Raw genomic sequence first — 18,540 nt, 5'->3', positions numbered from 1 at the left:
TGATGCTCAGGAGGGTCAGAGGAAAGCAGGGTGGAATTCCAAATACAGTTCCTTGAAGAGGTAATACTTGCACAGGGCTTGAAGATGGCGGAGGGTGACAGCCATGTGGCATCCTGGGCCTGCTCCAGCGGAAGGCCCAGTGTGAAGGCTGAAGGTGGGAGCATGCTGGGATGCTTGAGGGTCTGCAGAAAGCCCAGAGGGCCTGCAGAAAGCCCGGAGGGCAGGAGCAGGAGGAGTGAGAGCGGAGTGGGAGGGAAGCCTGCAGAGAGGGTCTGTCTGTGGGACCTTGCAGGCACGGTAAGGACCCTGGGTTTTACTTGGACTGGGAGGGGGAGTGGTTAGAGGATTTTCAGCCAGTGAGTGACAGACGCTGACTTGTGCTGCTAGGTTGAGAGAGGACCAAGGAGGGTAGCAGGGAAAGCAGTTACAGGAGGCTGTAGTAATTAATAATCCTAAGTGTCACTAAGCGAGAAGTGACAGCGCAGCCCCATCAGCCCTTTGCCCCTTGCTTGGTGAGAGGCGTCTATGGGGCACCTGCTGCCAGCGCCACACCCCGCCCCCACTGCCAGGCGCTGTCTCTGTGGTGAGGAGGGGGAGGGGTGAGATCCCAGTGACACAAGCACACAAATAAAGGAAGAAGTATTTTATGAAACCATTCTCCAATCAAGTATAACATTTTTTTTTGTATTTCTGAAGTTGGAAACGGGGAGGCAGTCGGACAGACTCCCTCAAGCGCCTGACCGGGATCCACCAGGCACGCCCACCAGGGGGCGATGCTCTGTCCATCTGGGGTGTTGCTCTGTTGCAACCAGAGCCATTCTAGTGCCTGAGGCAGAGGCCACAGAACCGTCCTCAGCACCCCGGGCCAATTTTGCTCCAATGGAGCCTTGGCTGTGGGAGGGGAAGAGAGAGACAGAGAGGAAGGAGAGGGGGAGGGATGGAGAAGCAGATGGGCGCTTCTCCTGTGTGCCCTGGCTGGGAATCGAACCCGGGACTCCTGCATGCCAGGCTGATGCTCTACCACTGAGCCAACCGGCCAGGGCTTCAAGTATAACATTTTGATGCTTGGCATCTAGATGCCTTTGTGTCTTCTCTATGCCAGCAGCAAGTATAGATCATAGTTGAAGAATTTGTGAAGTTTGGGCTTCTTGCAAAAGGAGAGTGACAAGGAGTGGCCAGTGAGTCAGGTGTCCTAGAAGCCAAGTGCAGAAGAGTTTCGCAGGGCGGGCGGTCAGCCCTGACAGAGTGCTGCTCGGCCCAGGAAGATGAGCCTGAGAATTCACTCTTGGGTTTAGCAACATGGCTTTGGTATTGGTGTTGTCAGAACAAGTTCGGTTGAGTGAAAGGGTTAATGTCTGACTGGAGTAGCTTTGAGAGAGAATGGGAAGAGATGAGCTGGGGTCGTGGGTGTTGATGACTCTTAGAGGGGGCAGCTGTCAGGCAGCATGGAGAAGCAGAGCCGTGGCTGTGAGGGCAAGCCTGCTGGAGAGAAGGTTTTATAAAGACAAGAGAAAGGACCACATGTTTGTGGTCTGAGGGGTTGACCAGTAGAGGATGCAGAAGAGAGACGAGTGAGGAAGTGCTGGAATGTTGTCCTTGAGTGAACCAGAGGGGTGGCATCTAGTTTACTGTGGAGGGACTGGCTGTAGATGGAAGTAGAGATGGTTCATCTATGACAACAGGGGTCTCATCTGTGTGATGAGGGTTTGGATGCTGGGGGAAGGGTAAGTATGGTGGTGGGAACCCTGGAAGTTCCATACATGTGTCCAAAAGTCTCTGCAGGGTTCTCCAGTGTGAGGACACAAATGCGCATGCCTACAAGGCCCTGCTGAAAAGCCCAGAAGTGGGTGTGGAGCCAGGTGGAGGTTGGGCTGCAGAGCGCATGCCTGAGTCTGGGGGCAGCTGATAAGGAGCTGCAGCTCCTTGTTGCCCAGCCAGGAGTGTGGGCACAGTTTCAGGTGAAAGCTCCTGCTTTCTAAATCTTAGCAATGAATTGAAGTGTTTCCAAGCACAATGCGGGCCAAATAAAACAAAGGCCAGATGGGCCCTCAGAGTTTGTAACCTCTGCTCTGCCCGCAGGAGTCCTGGCACCTTGGGCAGGGATTCCAGGCTCTGTCTCCGCTCCCCAGGAAGAAGCCATCTTGCCCTATCTGTCTGCCAGGCAGTCATCCTACGTGATTACTTTCAGTCTTGGAATTTGTAAGGCCTGTCCTGTTGGCCTCCTCAAGGTGTCAAGTTTAGTATGCGGTCCCCTTTCCACCCACAGACAGTTACAGTCTCCCTGTGTCTTGACTTCTCGGGCAGGCAAACGGAGGACTTGAGACGTTTCAGCCCTCTCCTCTTCTACCCCGATGCTCATTGTTACACATCTGCCTGGGGAACTCAAGAGTTGAATATTAGCTTAAATAATAGTGTCTTTAGTTATAATCAATAGACTTAATGGTGAATGCAAGTAAATGCTTTGTTCCATGAACTAAACGGGTCTACAGAGAACTGCAAGCAATCCAACTCTGCTCCAGGGGATTGTAAGCAAAGCCTTTGTACTCCAGGGGCAGAAGAGCCTCTGAGTATGATCTGATTGACTATCCCTTGAAATTCCAAAACCCTTACTGACATTATTCATCCCCTTATAAAAAAGTTGGCTTGGGACAGTATTTGGAAGACGGATTTGGGAACATAACCCTCATCTCCTCAGATCACTGACCATCTGAATGAAGCGTCCGTATAGATTCAATCCCTGTCTACTTATTTGGCTGAAGTGGCGCTGGGCAGCCTGAACACAGATCTTTCTGGTTTCACTTCTGGGAATTAACGTAATGTGGATTAATCCTCCGAGGTACTTAGAACCCCCTTTACTTCCTCAAAGTGAACAAGGAGGTGTCCGCACCACACTTGCTAAGGTGGGGAGCCGGCGCTTCCTGGCACTCTGAGCCATGGTTCCTGTTCTGCTGCTGAATGCATGTTGGGGCCCTCCAGAGCCACTCGTTCGGTCAGATGCCCTACTGGCGTGGCCTGGGGAAGTGGCCTTCCCTAGGCTCTGGCTCAGCCAAAAGCTTAGGGCAGAATAGCAGCAGAGCAGCAATTGCAGTTGCGGTATTAAGCACCTTCCTCATGTTCTCGTTTGACTGAACAGCCTCTGTGGGGAAAGCAGTGCTGTGTCCGCTGCACGAGAAAAGGTCCATGGCTATTAGAGGTGAGAGCTAGGGTGGTCTGGCTAGTTCTGCCTCGGCTTTCTGTGCTTCGACTCCCCACAGCTGCCCCTCTCACCAGGATCAACGACATTTCTTCAGTAAGCTGAGGTCGGGGGGCTGCAGGGGGGACAGAGAGCTGCCCCACCTGAGAGCGCCCCTTGGTTCAGAGCACGCCGGCCTGGCAGGCTTCCTGTGCTTTCTTGGCCTGCTAGCTCCTTCCCCATGTCCCCGTGTCTGCCTTGTAATTCTTCGTTTCTGACATAGCCGGTCAGCGGTCAGTCATTTCTTGGTTCATACAGTTCCTTTTGTGTTTTCCTTCCAGATTCTGTAGACAATGGAAAGCAAAGGACGGTTCTTCCTGCCTGGGCTCCTGCTCATCCTGTCTGTCCTCTGCCAGTCAGGTGAGTGGTACAGAGAGACGAGAATCCGGACCAACTAGGCCCCCGTGGCCGTGGGCTTCCTCTTTCTTAGGCCTCAGGAAGACTGAACTGGTGGCACTGGCCTCAGCCCGGCTTTGGTTCTTCTGTCTTCCAGTGTTACAGGTCCAGGATTGTGTGACAACTCCTTCCTACATTACAGCCTTGTCCTCAGTGGAGCACCTTCCTGAGTTACCGCTATTCTGATAACTGCTTTTGAGGGGGAAGGACAGAGAGGGGTATACTCAGCAGTTCAAGTTTCACCCCTCTCACCACAGGCGGCTGGGATGCCAGTAGACACCATCTTTAAAGTGCTGAGCTCAGTCCTTCTGCCCGGATGCTTCTCCCGTGTTCTGATGAGGATGGTGATCAGAGCAACAGCAGTAGCAGCAAATGCTTCTAGCGTTTCTGTGCCAATCACTGTTCTGAATATTTCAGACGTTTACTTATGAAATCCTTATGTCAATGCTCCAGAGGATGTACTGTTATTATTGTCATTTTAGAAATGACAAGACTGAGTCCCAAAGAGATAATAAGATATAAAATATCCTACAGAAGTGGTATAACCAGAATTTGAACCCAAACAGCCCAGCGCCAGACTGTCTGCTCTTAACTCCTTCACCCCCGGGCCACCCCTCTCTGGCTCCTGGAGGTGTTTATGTATTCCTAAGTCTTACCTCTGTCACACTAGGAACACTGGTGTGACTTGCTTTGCTTCATTATAAGGATCAAATAAAATTTTTTGCTTGTGTCATATGGGTACTGCCAGTTTGGGGAGGGGGATAAACAGAGAAGGAAGTAGAAATGCAATGAGAAAAAGAGAGAGGATAGGGAGACCTGCCTTGTTGGATCCTGTCTTACATATTAGTAACTTTTGTAGCTACCATATGGCTACCATGAATGCCTATTAAGTACTAGGGACTGTGCCAAACCCTATTTAATCTCATTATTCCAGCCATCCTGTGAGGGGTTAGTGTTTTTACATCCATTTCATAGCTGAGAAATCTGAGACAAAAAAGAAACTAGCCCAAGGACACATTCGAATATGCATTTTTTTCCCTTTGGGGAAAAAAAGAGAAGTCATGACTCTCCTCCCTTCCCATCCCTTTAATTCTAGCCGAGGTAGGTTGTAATGTTGTTCCCTATGTTACAAGTCTACATTACTGTCTGGATTCTTCTACCCAGTGTATTTTATGTAGTTAGAATAATCTGGTAGTGCCCAATGTCCAGTATTCTATTTATGGAGCAGGCTTGGGTTTGGGGCCATCAGCTGTTCTGTGACAAGCACCTCCTCAGAGAGTCAGCATCTGAAGCAGATCCTTCTACCCTGGCTTAGGAGCAAGGGTATCGACCAGTTGACTGCTGACTTATAGCTTGTCCCGATGGGTGTCTCCCCCACAGTGTGTGCTGTTTCCTTCTCTTTCACACTCAGGACGATTAGAGAAATGTCATGATTAAACCATGATTGGAGTTTAGAACTGGCAGCCTGGATTTGGGTTCCAGTTCTCCCACATGGTCGCTGTGTGACTTTGGACATGTTAATGAATGTCTTAGTTCTCTCTTGAAAAATGGCACTGGGAACAATTCTGTAAAGATTGAGAGCTTCACACTTAGGTGCAGATGTTGAAATACTGAATTGAATGTGTTAGCTCTGAACATTTCTGCCCCACTGAAACTCCAAATGCAAGCTTTGGTTCCTCTGTCTAAAGGCTTGTCAAGAAGCCAGATGGGAGACCTAAAGATGGCAGTGGAGTAAGCAGACGCACAGACACCCAGTTCTCACCACCAAACTAGAATACAAATCAATCTAGGAAAAATCAGCGTGAAAAACCAAATCTGGACTATAAGAACAGCTCTTAAAAACCAAGGAGCAAAGAAGAAGCCACAACAAACCTGGTAGGGAGCGCCTGAATCTCCCCTGCTTACAGGAATGGAGGGAGGTGAAGCTGAGAGCCCAGAGGGGATCTCACTCCAGGGAAAAGAGCAGAAAATACTGCTCACAGTCACTTGCCTAGCGACCAGGGAGTGAGGTGTGTTGAAAGGACCGGCTTATCTCCCAAGTGGAAAGGAGAGAGAGAGGGACCAACTGTGAGGGTTAAAGGAATGCAGGAGATGACCTAAAAAGCTGACTCATCCATGCTGGAGGTGGCCATAGCTGGGGGAGGGACTGATCCTTCCACAAAACAAGGCTAAAGTGCTTCCAGGGCACAGATCTCCAGACATCTCTCCTGTTCCAATCAGCACAACAAGACACAGCTGAAAACAAGAAGTGGGGAGGAGGGGCAGTAACTCAGGTCTCCATGGAGATCTGAGATACACTTCCCCCTACTGAAGCTGAGAAAATACCCTGCCCCCAGAGAGATTAATTAGTAGAAGAGGCCTTCAGAGTCACAGGTTACACCCACAACATTCCTGGATACAGTCTCAAGGAAGCCCCCTGCTGAGATCAGTAAACAAGACTATCACCTGTTAAGAAAACAAACAAATCAAGACTTCAAAGCGGCCCAAATCTGAAAGTGGATTACAAATAATAGCTGATACCAACCCAAGAAGACCTAGAAATAACACAATTGAAAACTGGAGGCAGACAACACCAAGCCTAGACTTAACCAACTCTACAAACAAAACACCCAAACACAGATAATGAGAAGACAAAGAAGTGCAATCCAAATGAAAACACAAGAGAAACCTTGAGGAGATGAACTGAGTGATATGAAAATAATCAAACTTCCAGATGCAGAGTTCAAAATAATGATTGTAAGGATGCTTAGGGATCTTAGAACAACAATAGATGGTCATTAAGAACACCTAAATAAAGAAATAGCAAGTATAAAAAAAGATATTGAAATATTAAAAAAGAATCAGTCGGAGATGACAAATACAATATCAGAAATGAAGACCACAATGGAAGGAATTAAAAACAGGATGAATAGAGCTGAGGATCGAATCAGCGAGTTGGAGGACAACTGGAATGAAGGCAAGAGAGCAGAGAAGAAAAAAGAAAAGAGACTCAAAAAGTCTGAGGAAACTCTTAGAGAGCTCTATGACAACATGAAGAGAAATAACATCCACATTATAGGGGTTCCTGAAGAAGAAGAGAAAGAACAAGGGATAGAGACTTTGTTCAATCATATCATAGCTGAAAACTTTCCAAAATTAATGTAGGAGAAACTCTCACAAGTTCAAGAAGCACAGAGAACTCCATTAAAGAGAAACTCAAAGAAACCTACACCAAGACACATCATAATTAAAATACCAAAGCTAAGTGATAAAGAGAAAATATTAAAAGCTGCAAGAGAGGCCCTTGCCGGTTGGCTCAGTGGTAGAGCGTCGGCCTGGCATGCGGAAGTCCTGGGTTCGATACCCAGCCAGGGCACACAGGAGAAGCGCCCATCTGCTTCTCCACCCCTCCTTCCTCTCTGTCTCTCTCTTCCCCTCCTGCAGCGAGGCTCCATTGGAGCAAAGATGGCCCGGGCGCTGGGGATGGCTCCTTGGCCTCTGCCCCAGGCGCTAGAGTGGCTCTGGTCGCAACAGAGCGACACCCCGGAGGGGCAGAGCATCGCCCCCTGGTGGGCGTGCCAGGTGGATCCCGGTCGGGAGCATGCAGGAGTCTGTCTGACTGTCTCTCCCCGTTTTCAGCTTCAGAAAAAAAATACCATAAAAAAAAAGCGACCCTGGCCGGTTGGCTCAGCGGTAGAGCATCGGCATGGCGTGTGGGGGACCCGGGTTCGATTCCTGGCCAGGGCACATAGGAAAAGCGCCCATTTGCTTCTCCACCCCCCCCTTCCTCTCTGTCTCTCTCTTCCCCTCCCGCAGCCAAAGCTCCATTGGAGCAAAGATGGCCCGGGCGCTGGGGATGGCTCCTTGGCCTCTGCCCCAGGTGCTAGAGTGGCTCTGGTCGAGGCAGAGCATCGCCCCCTGGAGGGCAGAGCGTCGCCCCTGGTGGGCGTGCCGGGTGGATCCCAGTCGGGCGCATGCGGGCGTCTGTCTGTCTCTCCTCGTTTCCAGCTTAAAAAAAAAAAAAAAAAAACTAAAAAAAAAAAGAAAGCTGCAAGAGAAAAAAAAGCTATCACCTACAAAGGAGCCCCCATAAGAATGACATCTGACTTCTCAACAGAAACACTTGAGGACAGAAGGAAATGGCAAGAAATATTCAAAGTAATGCAGAACAAGAACGTACAACCAAGACTACTTTATCCAGCAAGGCTATCATTTAAAATTGAAGGAGAAATAAAAAGCTTCCCAGACAAAAAGCAACTCAAGAAATTCATTACAACCAAACCAATGCTGCAGGAAATGTTAAGGGGCTTGTTGTAAACAGATCAAAGTGGGAAAAGAATATAACAAAAAAGGAATACACCTTTAAAGAATAAAATGGCAATAAACAAGAACATATCAATAATAACCTTATATGTAAATGGATTAAATGATCCAATCAAAAGACATAGGCTAGCTACATGGATAAGAAAACAGGACCCAAACATATGCTGTCTACAGGAGACACATCTTAGAACAAAAGAGGCACATAGATTGAAGGTAAAAGAATGGAAAACAACATTTCATGCAAATGGAAATGAAAAAAAAGCTGGGGTAGCAATACTTATATCAGACAAACTGGACTTTAAAACAAAGGCTATAGTAAGAGATAAAGAAGGCCACTATATAATGATAAAGGGAGTAATCCTACAGGAAGATATAACTATTATAAATATCTATGTACCTAATATAGGAGCACCTAAATATATAAAGCAGACTTTGATGGATTTAAAGGGTGAGATCAACAGCAATACTATAATAGTAGGGGATTTCAATACCCCACTAACATCACTAGATAGATCTTCCAGAAGGAAAATTAACAAAGAAACAGCAGACTTATAGGACACACTAGATCAACTGGATTTAATAGATATCTTCAGAACCTTTCACCCTAAAGCAGAAGAATATACATTCTTTTCAAGTGCTCATGGTACATTCTCTAGGATAGACCACATGTTAGGGCACAAAAGTGGTCTCAACAAATTTAAGAAGATTGAAATCATATCAAGCACCTTCTCTGATCACAATGGCATAAAACTAGAAATGAACCACAACAGAAAAGCTCAAAAATTCTCAAACATATGGAAACTAAATAGCAGGTTGTTAAATAACAAATGGATTAAGAATGAGATCAAAGAAGAAATTTAAAAATTCCTAGAAACGAATCATAATGAGCATACAGCAACTCAAAATTTATGGGACACAGCAAAAACAGTACTGAGAGGGAAGTTCATAGCACTACAGGCACACCTTAAGAAACTACAAAAAGCTCAAATAAACAACCCTGCATCTAAAAGTCTAGAAAAAGAACAGCAAGTAAAGCCCAAATGTAGTAGAAGGAAGGAAATAATAAAGATTAGAGCAGAAATAAATGACATAGAGGCTAAAGAAACAATACAGAGGATCAATGAAACTAGAAGCTGGTTCTTTGAAAAGGTAAACAAGATTGATGAACCTTTAACTAGACTCACCAAGAAAAAGAGAGAGAGGACTCAAATAAATAAAATTAGAAATGAGAGTGGAGAAATAACAACTGACACAACAGAAATACAAAATATTGTAAGAAAATACTATGAAGAACTGTATGCCAAAAAACTAGACAACCTAGATGAAATGGACAAATTCCTTGAAACCCATACAACCTTCCAAAAATCAATCTGGAAGAATCAGAAAACCTAAACAGACCGATTACACTAAATGAGATAGAAACAGTTATGAAAAAACTCCCAACAAAGAAAAGTCCAGGGCCTGATGGCTTCACAACTGAATTCTACCAAATATTCAAAGCAGAACTAACTCCTATTCTTCTCAAGTTATTTAAAAAAATTCAAGAGGAAGGAAGACTTCCAAGCTCCTTTTATGAGGCGAGCATAATTCTGATTCCAAAACCAGGCAAAGACAACACAAAGAAAGAAAATTATAGGCCAATCTCTCTGATGAATATAGATGCTAAAATCCTCAACAAAATATTAGCAAACTGGATCCAACAATATATGGAAAAAATCATACACCATGATCAAGTGGAATTTATTCTGGGGAGGCAAGGCTGTTACAGTATTCATAAATCAATCAATGTGATTCATCACATAAACAAAAAGAAAGAGAAAAACCACATGATAATTTCAATAGATGCAGGAAAAGCATTTGATAAAATCCAGCACCCATTCATGATCAAAACTCTCAGCAAAGTGGGAATACAGGGTACATACCTCAACATGATAAAAGCCATCTATGACAACCCCACAGCCAACATCATACTCAATGGGAAAAAATTAAAAGCAATCCCCTTAAGATCAGGAACAAGGCAGGGGTGCCCCCTTTCACCACTCTTATTCAACATAGACCTGGAAGTCCTAGCCACAGCAATCAGACAAGAAGAAGAAATAAAAGGCATTCAAGTTGGAAAAGAAGAAGTAAAACTATCATTATTTGCAGATGATATGATATTGTACATAGAAAACCCTAAAGTCTCAGTCAAAAAACTACTGGACCTGATAAATGAATTCAGCAAAGTGGCAGGATATAAAATTAATACTCAGAAATCAGTGGCATATTTATATGCCAACAATGAACAGTCAGAAAGAGAAATTAAGGAAACAATCCCCTTCACTATTACAACCAAAAAAATAAAGTACCTAGGAGTAAATTTAACCAAGGAGACTAAAGACTTGTACTTGGAAAATTATAAAACATTGATAAAAGAAATCAAGGAAGATACAAACAAGTGGAAGCATATACCGAGCTCATGGTTAGGAAGAATAAACATCATTAAAATGTCTATATTACCCAAAGCAATCTATAAATTCAATGCAATACCAATTAAAATACCAATGACATACTTCAAAGATATAGATCACATATTCCAAAAATTTATATGGAACCAAAAAAGAACACAAATAGCCTCAGCAATCTTAAAAAAGAAGAATAAAGTGGGAGGTATCACACTTCCTGATATCAAGTTATACTACAAGGCCATTGTACTCAAAACAGCCTGGTACTGGCATAAGAACAGGCATATAGATCAATGGAACAGAACAGAGAATCCAGAAATAAACCCACAGCTCTAAGGACAACTGATATTTGACAAAGGAGGTAAGGAAATACAATGGAGTAAAGACAGCCTCTTTAACAAATGGTGTTGGGAAAATTGGACAGCTACCTGCATAAAAATGAAACTAGACCACCAGCTTACACCATTTACAAAAATAAACTCAAAATGGATAAGAGACTTAAATGTAAGCCGTGAAACCATAAGCATCTTAGAAGAAAACATAGGCAGTAAGCTCTCTGACATCTCTCACAGCAATATATTTGCTGATTTATCTCCACGGGGAAGTGAAATAAAAGACAGGATAAACAAATGGGACTATATCAAACTAAAAAGCTTTTGCACAGCTAAAGACAATAAGAATAAAGTAAAAAGACAAACTACACAATAGGAGAACATATTTGACAATACATCTGATAAGGGGGTAATAACCAAAATTTATAAAGAACTTGTAAATCTCAACACCAGGAAGACAAACAATCTAATCAAAAAATGGGAAAAAAAAATAATAGACATTTCTCCAAAGAGGCCATACAGATGGCCAATAGGCATATGAAAAAATGCTCATCATCACTAATCATTAGAGAAAGGCAAATTAAAGCCACAATGAGATATCACCTCACACCAGTCAGAATGGTGCTCATCAACAAAACAACACAGAATAAGTGATGGCGAGGATGTGGAGAGAAGGGAACCCTCCTGCACTGCTGGTGGGAATGCAGACTGGTGCAGCCACTGTGGAAAACAGTATGGAGATTCCTCAAAAAACTGAAAATCAAACTGCCTTTTGACCCAGCTATCCCACTTTTAGGAATATACCCCAAGGACATCATAGAACGGCTCCAAAAAGAGAAATGTACCCCCATGTTTGTGGCAGCATTGTTCACAATAGCGAAGATCTGGAAACAGCCCAAGTGTCCGTCAGAGGACGAGTGGATTAAAAAGCTTTGGAACATATATACTATGGAATACTACTCAGCCATAAGAAATGATGACATCAGATCATTTACAATAACATGGATGGACCTTGACAACATTATACGGAGTGAAATAAGTAAATCAGAAAAAACTAAGAACTATATGAATCCATACATAGTTGGGACATAAAAATGAGACTCAGAGACATGAACAAGAATGTGATAGTAACAGGGGTGGGGGGCAGGGGGGGGGGAGGAAGGAGAGAGGGAGGTGGGGGAGGGGAGAGGCACAAAGAAAACCAGATAGAAGGTGACGGAAGACAATTTGACTTTGGGTAAGGGGTATACAGCATAATCAAATGTCAAAATAATCTAGAGATGTTTTCTCTCAACATATGTACCCTGATTTATCAATGTCACTGCATAAATTTAATTAAAAGAAAAAAAAGAAGCCAGATGGACTCTGGCTCTAGCCAGAAGCAAACTCACTGCTATGGGCAGTCTTTTCAAATGGCGCTCAGGAATAGCCAGGCTAGAACAGTGCCTCCCTCCTACATTCTTTCCTCTCAGGTGTGTACACACATCAGGAGCAGAGAAGAGGAGAGGTGTGTCATTGCCCCTCTCATTGTGGCTCCCCTGTCAGGCAGCCTGACAAACACCGTTACTGGGGCCAGGAGGCAGAGTGGGATAAGGGAGCCCTGCCCCAGGCATGGCAAAGACTCATTCCCTGGCAGAAGGCCTGTGGCAGGAAGAAGGTCATCTCTAATTGGAAAGGGGTGTGTCCACAGGAATGGGGAAAATTGTCTTGCGACTCTTCTCTGCCTCTCCCCATAACAGATGTGATATATGACCTATCTTTTTCTTGTCACCGTTGATGTAAAACGGGGAAGAGAAAATAATCCAGCGAGCAGAGGTGACTCCCAAAAACGTGAACAGGAGCAGAGTTGATTTTCCAATCAGAGAACCAGAGGCAGTATGTGTGTGCTGTACCCTGACTCTTGCGTTCAGTGTCACTGCTGATGCCTGGCTGTCCCACGTACGTGGATCGAAGGTGCACAGCTGTTCTCCTTCCCTTGATTATGGACGCTTCTGGCGATGGGTCAGTCCCTCAGCAGGGAGCATCTTCAGTGATGACACCTGACCCCGAGGCTATTGGACTTGTTCTGTAGTGGCCAGAGAGGAAATGTTTGAGGCTTTGCAGGCCCACAGACAAAATCAAGGACAGTGTATAGACTTTTATAAAAAGGATGAAAGAAAACAAATTTATGCAAATTATTTAATTGACAAAATTTAAAATATTACAATTGAGTACAAATATTTGTAATACAGCTCTACTAATGGGAAGGATGGAATTCTTTAACTGGGATTAACAGTTTCCTTTCTTGAGATTCAAAAATTAGGGTTCCAATTGATTGCAAGTACTCATCTGTTAATACTGATCTATAATGATTTCCTCTTTGAAAATGTCTTTTCACACAGATAGCTACTGCCAAATACTTATTATTAATCCATGAGAATGTGATTTCACAGAACATATTCGTTGCTTGGAAGGCATTGATAGAATTCTGTTAGCTCATTCTCTTGATAGTTTACTTTTAATACATTGTTACATCGCAGATGAATCACTTCCAGTTGCAGTGATTAATTGAACAGGTATATGGATTTTTAAATATGGAAATTTCCTTTGCACTTGCATTAGGGTCCAAAAAATGCTGCTGAAACTGTAGCTTGAGCTTGGAGAAATCTGTCTGCTGCTAGTTCTGGTGGGGAAGAAGGTATTCTGACCTCTGCCTCATATTCATGGAGACAGTGGGCTTTCTTCTGCAGCCAGGAGGGCGAGGCGTTGCTGGTCTACAGATTCTGATGGCTTTTCTTCCTGGTTCTAGGTTACAGCCTGCAGTGCTATACCTGTCTCAACCCAGGTGGTAAGTGTACTAATGTCGTCAACTGTACAGCTAATCATGATGCGTGCCTCCACGTCAAAGCCGGTAAGAGCCTCCCTCTTCCCTCTCTCCTACATGAAATGGGATGATGAGAGCCTGGGAAACAATTGTGCCGCTCTACTCCTCGTTAGGCTTGTGTTCAACAGGGAACAGCTACCACTTCATAGCACTAGTTATACGTAAGACTAAGCACTTTTCATGCATTTTACATTTCATTCTTCCCACCTACCACTTAGGGTAATATTTATTCTCATTTGATAAATGAGGCAACTGAGGCTCAGATTAAGCAACAGACTAGAGTCAAGTCACCAACCCAGTATTTGAAAGTGGAAATCCATCTACTCCAATGCTTATTCTCTTAACAGCAGTGCTGGTTGCCTCCCGTCTGTGAGGAGGAGCCTCCTGTGTGTCACAGTCTGAACTAGGGGTAGGGATGCAAAGTTTAAGAAAGGAGACAGCCCTGGCCGGTTGGCTCAGCGGTAGAGCGTCAGCCTAGTGTGCGGAGGACCCGGGTTCGATTCCCGGCCAGGGCACACAAGAGAAGCGCCCATTTGCTTCTCCGCCCCTCCGCCGCGTTTTCCTCTCTGTCTCTCTCTTCCCCTCCCGCAGCCAAGGCTCCATTGGAGCAAAGATGGCCCGGGCGCTGGGGATGGCTCTGTGGCCTCTGCCTCAGGCGCTAGAGTGGCTCTGGTCGCAACATGGCGACGCCCAGGATGGGCAGAGCATCGCCCCCTGGTGGGCAGAGCGTCGCCCCTGGTGGGCATGCCGAGTGGATCCCGGTCGGGCGCATGTGGGAGTCTGTCTGACTGTCTCTCCCTGTTTCCAGCTTCAGAAAAATGAAAGAAAGAAAAAAAAAAAAAAAAAAGAAAGGAGACAGTGAACATTGTGATAGAGGCCTGTTTAGCTGTCAGAAGTGTCAAAGGGGAGGAGTGTTCCTGAGCATGACTAAAGCAGGTACCAAGGTTTGGTGGCCTCGGTGAACCGGGCACTCACGGACACGGGGTGGAGGACTGCTAACACTGGCAATCTGGTCAAACTGCATTCCCCATATTGCTCAGACTCTTAAATCTCTACCTCCATTACTCTTATTGAAATAGGATTTAGGAAATGGTGGGCAGGGGAAAGGAACTGGCGAAGGCATGCCCTCTGTTCTTCTGGATGTGGTTCTGAATGGAATCTATGATACTGATATTGAATGGCGATTTCTGGTCTCCTTAGTTAGGTAACATATAAGGAACCCCCCCGCAGACTTACACCCTTAAGCGATAAAAATAACCCTTTTTGAAGTTTTTCACTCTTATATTCTCCACCACAAACTCTTCATAGTGGGAACATCAAGGAATGTGGAACAGATCGGGGAAACTCATTAAAGGGCTGGGAGACCCACATGTTCAGAAAAACCTGATGGGAAGGAGGAGAAGATTAATTTCCCTGGAAAACTGATATCCTTCAATAAGGAAGAACAAATTAGAATGATCCTGTCTAAAGAACCAGGAGTATCTGTTAATTTTGATATACATTCCTGGAATGCAGTTGAAGTTTAAAACCCTCTATGCAAGGAACTTGATTCTTTAGGGGGACAGCTCCTCTGCCTCTGGAGTACCCTATTAATTCATTTTTAATGCAGAAAGCATAGTAAGTCCCCCAGAGAGAACAGTATTTCACTTCACAAATATTGGAGCACTAGTTGTGTATGAGCCCAGAGACCTGGTTCCTAAACTTGATTATCTGTGTCTCTTGGACTGCCACTATAGAAAGTGTAACTTGGCCTGATTGGTGGTGTCCACAGTCGATAGAGCATCTACCTGAGATGCTGAGGTCCCAGGTTCAAAACCTCAAGGTTGCTTGCTTGAACACTGGCTCATCTGGCCTGAGTGTGGACTCACCAGCTTGAGTGTGAGATTGCCAGCTTGACTGTGGAATCATCAACATGATCCCATGGTCACTGGCTTGACCCCAAAGGTCACTAGCTTGAACTTCAAAATTGTAGGCTTGAGCCCAAGGTTGCAGGCTTGAGTCCAGGATCACTGGCTTGAGCAAGGGGTCACTGGCTCCTCTGAAGCCCCGGGTCAAAGCACATATGAGATGTAAGCAATGAATCAATGAGGTGACATCTCATAGTGGTTTTAATTTGCATTTCTTTAATGGTTAAGTACTCTTATGTTGAATGCATAAATTTTTTTTTTTTTCATTTTTCTGAAGCTGGAAACAGGGAGAGACAGTCAGACAGACTCCCGCATGCGCCCGACCGGGATCCACCCGGCACGCCCACCAGGGGCGACACTCTGCCCACCAGGGGGCGATGCTCTGCCCATCCTGGGCGTCGCCATGTTGCGACCAGAGCCACTCTAGCGCCTGGGGCAGAGGCCACAGAGCCATCCCCAGCGCCCGGGCCATCTTTGCTCCAATGGAGCCTTGGCTGCGGGAGGGGAAGAGAGAGACAGAGAGGAAAGCGCGGCGGAGGGGTGGAGAAGCAAATGGGCGCTTCTCCTGTGTGCCCTGGCCGGAATTGAACCCGGGTCCTCCGCACACTAGGCCGACGCTCTACCGAATGCATAAATGTTTACATGGGTAATATTCTCTTGTTAGACTGATCCCTTTATCGTTATGAAATGTCCTTCTTTGTCCCCTGATATAGCTTCTGTTTTGAAGTCTGTTTTGTCTGGTATAAGTATCAAATAAGCTTTCAATTCCTTGCTCCTTCTCTCTTCTTTCTGGTAGCCCTACAATGTAAATGTTGGTATGCTTGATGTTGTCTCAGTGGTCACTTAAACTCTCTTCATTCTTTTAAATTCCTTTTTCTTTTTGCTGTTTCTGTTGGATGTTTTCTGCTGCCTTGTCTCCCAATCGCTGTTTCAATCCTCTGCTTCTTCTAATTGGCTGTTGACTTCCTGTCATGTATTCTTCATTTTAGTTATTATATTCTTCATTTCTGACTGGTTCTTTTTATGGATTCTATGTCCTTTTTATGTCTACTGTCTCTTTGTTGAAGTTGTCACTGGGTTTATTTTTCCCTAAGTTTATCCTTATAAGCAGTGTTTAGAATTCTATGTCTAGTAGATTTCTTGCCTCCATTAATTTAAGGGTTTTTTTCTGGACTTACCTCCTGCTTTTTCATTTGGACCATGTTTCTTTTTCTTCTCATTTTGGCTGCCTCTCTGTGTTATTTCTATGTATTAGGTAGATCTGCTACATCACCCCATCTTGGCAGAGTTGTCTTACATAGTCAGTGTTCTGTGGGGGCCACTGGTGCAGTCTCCCTGGTCACCTGGGCCAGGTGTTCCAGGAGAGTCCCTTGCGTGAGTTGTAGGTCCCCTCCTGTTGTATGTAGTGAGCCAGCCACAACGAGTCTACTCCGGGTCCTGAGTGGGAAAAGGTATGAAATTGAATTAAAGATATACGGAGACTTAAAGATATGTACAAACTGGATGGGTTCGGCAGGACACCATGGCTTGCCAACAGTCACTACTGTTCCTGAGCCGCAACATGGCTCCCCAAGAAAGACATCCATCTTTATTCATGGAAAAATGTGGTCCATTAGCAATTCAATTAAGTTTCCAAGGCAATTCAAAGACAACCCCCACCATACTATTCAATCTAACTTTACATCAGTAAGAAACTAGCTTCTAGTCTCTTCAGGAGAACATGGATGGTCAGAGCACAGCTCTTTGTTAACTTAACTAGGCAGGTGAGTTGGGGGGTTGGGCCCAACACCTTGTCCCCAAGATATCCAAATTGCAAAATACCCTGTTGGCTTATTCAGTCTCCAACAGTTGTAGTTTACCATGATTGCTATTTGTACATCAGTCAGTAGGCTTAACCCCCAGGCTTGTTGGCTCTGAGAATTGGCCATGACCACAGCAGACAGGCAGCGGGGCAGGGCCTGACCCCTTGGAGTGGAATTCACTTTAGCAGGGTCTGGTACCTGCTGAGACCACCCTTTGGGTGTGCCATTTGTGGAGCTAAATGGGTGGTACTCTGCTTGTGGTCTGAAGCAGGTCACCTGGTGTGTTGTTTCTGGGCCTCTGGGGAGGGCCTCCGGCGTAGTCCAAGGTCAGCACTGCCTGTGCCCTGCCGGGAGCCACTGGAAGGAGCTACAGCATGTGGAATATCATTGTATGGAACTCTAACAATTTCTTCAAATAATTTTTATTAATGGTCTTGCTTTATAATTTATTGCTGTTATAATACTACATTGACTGTTTTGGGGCATATATCTTGATCCTTTTTACAAGTAACTTTATAGAATAAATTCTATAAATTGGAGTTGCTGGGTCAATGTGGGCATGTGTTTCAAAATCTTGATAAATCTCTTAAAACATTGGTATGATTACTTGTGGCCTCCCCTCCACACACGCTCTTACTGGCTCTGAGGAGACTTTGGTTTGATGGAAAAGTTCCATGTGGAGCTGTATCATCACTTACTTATCTGTTGCCTCAACTGGGATGCACATTCTTGCCCAGATATCTCTACTTCCACAAGGTAAGTTCTAAGTAAAGAATTGAGAGTTCAAAGGTAAGTACAGAACTTTACCCACTTGTTGTTGGCTTACCCTGTGTTTGTGCTTCTCTCGTAGAGACCAGATCTTATTACCAGTGTTGGCGGTTAGAGAACTGCAATTTCAACTTCCTTAAAAAAGCCTTGGGGGAGAAGTCTCTAACATACAACTGCTGCCAGGACAACCTGTGTAATGGAAGTGACGGGATGAGTAAAATGGGGAGCACCATTCTGCTGGTGACTCCGCTGCTTGCAGCATTCTGGAGTCTTTTTATCTAAATCAATACAGAAGAGATTCTTCTCAATTTCCTGTTTCTGTGTATTTTTTTTTTTTTTTGCTGCCACATTCCAAAAGCTTTATATTTTCCACCTAGATCCTGTAGAGGATGTCTAAACCTAGCCTGAACTATTTGGATAACAGACTCAGAAACTTGAAGACCAGTTCCATTTGCAGAGATGGCCCATTTGAGGGAAGAAGTTTAAGAGTGCCG

The 18,540-nt window shown here is 44.9% G+C and overlaps 1 protein-coding gene across 1 annotated transcript; it reads left to right on the top strand.

Moving 5' to 3' along the window:
• The first annotated feature begins 3,440 nt into the window (after positions 1 to 3,440).
• LOC136320730 (CD59 glycoprotein-like) lies at positions 3,441 to 18,329 on the top strand. Its single transcript, XM_066253885.1, has 3 exons — positions 3,441 to 3,592; positions 13,495 to 13,596; positions 18,129 to 18,329. The coding sequence occupies exons 1-3, from the start codon at positions 3,526 to 3,528 to the stop codon at positions 18,326 to 18,328; spliced, it is 369 nt and encodes a 122-aa protein (XP_066109982.1). The 5' UTR covers positions 3,441 to 3,525; the 3' UTR covers position 18,329.
• Positions 18,330 to 18,540: the final 211 nt, after the last annotated feature.

Source organism: Saccopteryx bilineata, chromosome 1, assembly GCF_036850765.1.
Source record: "Saccopteryx bilineata isolate mSacBil1 chromosome 1, mSacBil1_pri_phased_curated, whole genome shotgun sequence".
NCBI lineage: Eukaryota > Metazoa > Chordata > Mammalia > Chiroptera > Emballonuridae > Saccopteryx > Saccopteryx bilineata.
Note: the sequence above shows the minus strand (reverse complement) of the source record. Positions and strands in the feature narration are given on the sequence as shown.